The 6,000-nt window shown below is 41.8% G+C and overlaps 1 protein-coding gene across 1 annotated transcript in view; it reads right to left on the bottom strand.

The window, feature by feature from the left end:
- Window positions 1-408: 408 nt before the first annotated feature.
- The window catches only part of nphp4 (nephronophthisis 4), a 154,934-nt gene continuing 149,342 nt past the window's right edge, over window positions 409-6,000 (bottom strand). The window contains exons 27-29 of the mRNA XM_070969495.1: window positions 5,727-5,906; window positions 4,252-4,395; window positions 409-709 (exon numbers count right to left, since the gene is read on the bottom strand). Of these exons, the coding sequence (XP_070825596.1) occupies window positions 569-709; window positions 4,252-4,395; window positions 5,727-5,906 (465 nt within the window). The 3' untranslated portion in view covers window positions 409-568. The remainder of the gene's footprint in view (window positions 710-4,251; window positions 4,396-5,726; window positions 5,907-6,000) is intronic.

The following is a 6,000-nucleotide window of genomic DNA, read 5'->3' as shown; positions in this document are numbered from 1 at the left end:
CATTTGCCGGACAATTCAGGAGGGGAAAGATCACGATTGGGATTTAGCTTTGACACTGATGTAGCAGCTTTTGTGCTGCTTTGCTGATAACAAAACAAAATAAATCACGCATATATTCAGGGACTTTTGCAGATCATTTCTTTTTTCTTTTCTTTCTTGCACCCTAATTTTCACTTTTGAGCATGAAAGTACTTTCATGTTTAGCGTCTGCTTTGCTTTGTTGTATAGTTTAGGACACTGAGTATTGTGTTGAAAGCTTTTGAGAGAAAGTAGCTTTGCTTGCTTGTTTTCAATTCAACATGTTGCCCTTATTTCAGTGAAGCTCATCATGCCAGCACAAACCTTCTCATTCATTCACACTGTGCACAATACTCCAGCATGTTCAAACGACTGAAAGAAAATCTGAATACTATATGTGAAAAGAAAGTTTATTCTGGTCATAAATATGATCTACTACAAAATGGCACACACGCAAAGTAGAACAATTACAGCTCATTTGTAGAAAAAGTCAGAAAAGACATTTAAAACACACATCAGTCTCCAGCTGTTTGAAACAAGCATCATGGCTTCACGAGTAGTTCACTTTCACACAGAACGTCTCCTCCGTCTTCTCCTCCAGGTTGTTCACGTAGACCAGTATCTCCACTGAGCCGGGACTCTGGCTGGGGGCGAATCGTAGTCCGATGGTGTAACTTTCTCCCCCGCCGATCTGATCACAGTGAAAACAGCAAACAACACTTCATTTCCTTTGAGCGTGAGTTGCTGTTCCTTTCTTTCTCTTCAGCTACTGCTCACGGTGGTGATCTTCTTTGCATGTAAGCATTTGTCATGTGGATGTCTGAGAATCTTGTGGCTCGGTTTGATTTTTGAGATCAACATTCAGTTTAAAATCAGTTCAAGTGTTAATATCTATCTTAGGTAAAATGCTATCATTTGTTCAGGGATGCATCGTCTTGTATTGTGAAAGAATAGTGTTTTCAACTTCCCCTCCTACGACAGTGAATGTGTTAACTGTGATGTGATGTCACCGGTGGTAAGTAGCAACCTTTTTTGTGGCATTGATCAAAAACAAGTTTTCAGTTATCATTCTCAAAGCTGATTCCTACCTTAAGGTGTGTTTTAATTCATGTCATTTGCATAAAAGAGGTACAGAAGAAGAAAAATCAATAAATCAAAGGGAAAGAAGCATCTTATTGTCATTAATACACCAAATAACAGCCCCGGTTATATGACCAAGTTGTCTTTGAATAGCTACGCAGTATGTCGGTTCCATAATTTTGCCCGACAAACACACCAGCCACAGTGGATTCTACAGACCTGAGTACTTTTTCCAGGCTCGATCTGTCAGACAAGACACCAGGCTGTGGTCCCCTCACAGTGCCCATGCAATAAGAGTCAGATAGAGCATGTATTCCCTACCTGCTGCCCAGACAACTTCAAAATCAATGTGCAATAAAACTAAAGATTCCATGATGTTAGATAGCTTTGGGGTCTTTCTTAAACAGGAACATATACATCTAACTTAAGAAGTACCAGTCGTTCCTTCCCGTTTTATCTGTGGCTCTGTCAGCATCCTCTTCTCACTGAAACTCAGCTGCCAGCGATTGACTCTCGAACAGCGTTTGTTTCAGTGACTTTGGAGCAACTTTGTTCACACTTGAAGCAAAAGCTTGCCCACACAGTGTCAGTGTGTATCCTCACTGTGGGCTTCCACTAATATAATGAAGGGTTGTCTGAAACAGGAACATTATTACAGGAAGAAGCCCCGAATGGGCTGCATTCTTCATTCTTCGAACCTCTTGACATCACACTCTGTCTTTGGCCCAAATTACCGTCTCTCCAGCCAGAGTGCAATTCTGATGATTCCTTAATATTGAGGGCACACAGTGCTTAATGTTTTACTGCCTTTCTTCTCAGGGCTCATAGTGTGCGAAAGGTCTTTATTTGGTCGTTTTTTTGGTTTTCCCAGTATTTCAATCAGACCAGAACTGTCTTCTAGTATTTTCTGTAATAGCCAGCAACAAATATATAGGTCAATTTGGGGGATTTATGCTGTAATCTTCCCCAAAAGCGCAGCAGTATTGATCTCTGCTTTGCTTTCCCTCCTGACAGCTGCTTTTATCATGGCGAGGTAGTTATGTCAAAAAAAAAAAGAAAGTGGCTCCACATTTGCTTAATGCTACGGACACAGTAAATTCTTTATAAGACACCTGGAGCCTCGCTGACAAGATGAGGGGGGAAAAAAAACCAAAACAATGGCTGTTAGTCATTCTCCCCACCTCCTTCTGTCTAACTGATGCAGTGTCTTCTGGACAGCAGCAGCCAGACTCTTAAATAGTTTATGTGGAAACAGACTCTCATTGCATCCCGTTCATTCATTTGCTAATTCAAAATGCTGCTTTTCCATTTGTTTTGCCACTTTATCACACCTCAGCAAATGAAAGGCAATGGCGGCGGTGGCTGTGGTGCTTCATTTCTGTGCGTGTGAGTGAATCAGCCATTAGACACACTGGGGCTGACAACATAACAATAAAACAACAGCATAATGACTTTGACATATTCCTCCTGTTTTGTTCTGCAGGCAAACAAGGAAATCATTCACTTGTCTACCAGCTGAGGAATGAACTGTCAACATGAGAGGCCAGAAATCGTTGATGTCTTTTACTCACCTGCCACGATGACAGGAAATTCCTCCTTATATGTCACGGTTAACACTAAAGGTTACTTTTCCACACAAAGGGTCTTATTTGTCACAGTCAGTGTGTTGGCCAAAACTTTTTCCATAAACTTTAACAGTATCAGTGTGTGCCGGCGTGTCTAATACTGGGTTTTAGCTGAGAGTGAACTGCAACTGATTTTGAAGCTGATACTAGGCTAAAATTTCAGTGCGTGACATTGTTGAAATAATCCATCACTAAAGTGTCTCCTACTCATGTCGACTGAATAAGTCTGTTTTGTGTTCTGGCTGAAGCACAGATCCATCATAAGTCTGTCGTTGTATAAATCTCCACCAGAGCCAAGACAGAAAAGGCAGTTTCAGACGCTTTTATTTTAATCAATACAGCTGTCTGCACAGGCCACACAAAGGCTCACGCTTTACTCGCGCTATATGAATACAACCCCAACCCCTCCCATGAGTATTTTATGCTTCAGGCTATTTTCTTCCACCTATGTGTGGAACTAAACTCATTGTGAGTTTGCTCTGACCACTGCCAAAACGCAGGTGGCCCACACTCAGGACTGTGCCTGAATGCATCCTGTGCAGACACAGGTGGAGGACTGAAGGTGCTGCAGTCATTAAGCGAGCTTCTTCAGCAGCCTACTTTCCAGTAAGGTTTACAGGCGTGTTGCCAGATTGTGTTTCGTGAGGATGGTGAAAACACGTTCACGGCTCATTTATCATCGTTGAACAGAAACTTTGTAGCTTCCTCATTTTAATTGCCGTATTTACAACAGGTTGTTATCTTTATTCTGCGTCTTCCTTTGTTCATAACAAATTAATGGCACCATTTAATATTAATTTCATGTCAACTGTCGGTAAATATTGCCAATGTGGGAGCTGTAGCCTGGAGCTTAACTTTAGAAGGTTTTACTGAGTAACAGACAATACACTGACAAACTGAAAGGCTTGTGGTGTCGCTGTGAAGTGAATGCAGAACCTAATCATACTCACAAAAAGCCCTGGGAAGCATCGAAAACTGATTTTCAGTCAGCGAAAAGACGAGTCATTGTTGCTAGCTCTTCAGTAGGCACTCATAATAAATAGAGCTTGTTCTGTTGCATGATTGGAACACATTCTGTGAAGCACTCAAACCAATTCCAAACTCTAACAAAAATGCTTTGAATTGCAACTTGTTTACATACAGATGTAATATAATTAAGTGAAAGCAGGTGGAATAAACTGGTTTGGCTTGAACTTTAGTGCTTCATGGTAAATTACTGGGAAATGCCAAATGATGCCTCAACTTGAATAAAAATGCCTAAAACAGAATAAGATATTCTATCAATTTTAATTATAATCTTAAAATGTTAAATAAATAAATCGATAGCTATCAATAATAATGCTCAATGATCAGAAAGGATTCCTCCCAAGTTACCATTAGTCCCATTAAACTACCTGTACCGGTGGGGGTCTTCATTTCCCTCAGCAACAAAGACAACAACTTTTTTGTCGAGGATGAAGGTTCCCGTCAATCAAACTATTGGTTTTATGAGAGTAAGAGAACCGCATGACTTCCTGTCTTATCTCACCTGGAATTTATCCTCTTTGAACTGGAGCAGGTCTGGATGGTCAGAGCGGAGCACAAATGTGCGGCTGCTGGTGTAAGGGTTGGTGTAGGTGATTTTCCTGGAGCTGCCACGCCCACCACCAACTGGGACACACACTTCAAATGCCTGCACACACACACACACACACACACACACACACACGCAGACAGAGCCATAACTGGGTGGTCACTAAATCATTGGCAATGTCTTGAAATGCCCCAATATGCTGATATCAGATTTTTTTAGATGTTTGCACCAGCAAATGTACAGTTTGCATGTTGGTTGTGTGCTTCCAGAGCACTTTTTGTAAGACATGTGTGAGTGATTGAGATTTGAAACAACTGACTTCTGTGGTTTAGATGTAGGAAACAATGCTCCACCACTTTTTTCTCTAAGTGAGGACACAGAATATACACAGGTCACATAATCTGGTTGAACCTCATATACATTTTTTCAAGATTGAATATTTTTTGAAGATGCAATCATTGCTAAAACTGTCATGCAAGAGAGCCAATAAAACAAGTGGAGAATCCTTTCATTCATCATTCACTCCTCTGGTTTACAAAGAAACATTAGACAGCCAGCCTGTTACACTTGGCCAGCTCCTGCTGCATCGACAAAGCCTGCAGGAAATAAAAACTTGCTGAGCTACATTTTCATAGTTTATCAGATGAGCTTGACCTGCACTGCAACTTTTCCTCAGAATGAATATTTTGAACACAGCTTCATTTGTTCAGCTCAAGTTAAGGTAATGAAATAATTCAAAACACAAACCTCTTGAGTCCATTCAGCTGTTTCTTGGCAGACTGTCACGTAGTATGCTTAACATGATGAAATGATTCATAAAGTCAATCTTGTGATTGTGCGGTCAGTATACTCGCTGTGATTAAATTTAAATTTAAAAACCTGCCGTGATTAAATGTCCTTCAAAGGAGCCACAAGCTCCGGTACTTAAACAAATAGCACTACACCTCTGGGTTTAGACTAATATAGGCATCACATTGGGAGCAAAAAATTCAAATTAGACACTTAGCTGTAATGTGAACATAACCTTCAATAGTCAGTTAGTTGGTTTAGAGAGACAGACAGCACTACAGAAGGGGTTGGCTTTGAGTGCTGGCCTGGGATCAGCTGTCCTTAGCCTTTCCTTGATACCAGCTATAAAGGGGATGGGAATGTCCAGCTGACCCTGGAAATCACCAGAGCGGCTCGATAAGCACTGAATGTGACTCTGTGTTAGATGTCCCTTTAGGGTTGAGCTGTCCATCATCTCACTGTTCTTCTGAAGACTAAAACGATAACTGATCTTCAATTACCACGTGAGAGTAAGCCTCAACAAACGGTGAATGATGGCCACACTGAGGGCAAGTGCTTACACTGAAGACGAAGACACAACAAAACCCCACGTATTACCATTGCAAGTGATAAAGTGGGAAAAAAGCCTACACATACTGTACCTTGGACAGCACGGGCCGGTGGACGTTGAGACAGAGCAGCCAGGCGGTGACGAGCCGCCGGTGCTCCACATCCACTGCGTTCACATACAAGAAGCGGCTGCCTGCTCGCCATGGTTGCACCTTCAACTGGAGCTCCTGCACTGCTGCAGGAGGCAAAGCAAACACACCCTCTGGGTCCACCTACAGAGAGGGTGGGGTGGGGTGGGGTTAAGGGCAGTAAGGTGTGGAGATGTTGATTGGCTGGGTTTTACAATTAATAAAGAGACATAGAGGC

This window comes from Chaetodon trifascialis, chromosome 8 (assembly GCF_039877785.1).
Source record: "Chaetodon trifascialis isolate fChaTrf1 chromosome 8, fChaTrf1.hap1, whole genome shotgun sequence".
NCBI classification, from domain to species: domain Eukaryota; kingdom Metazoa; phylum Chordata; class Actinopteri; order Chaetodontiformes; family Chaetodontidae; genus Chaetodon; species Chaetodon trifascialis.
This window is presented reverse-complemented; position numbering and strand designations above follow the sequence as displayed.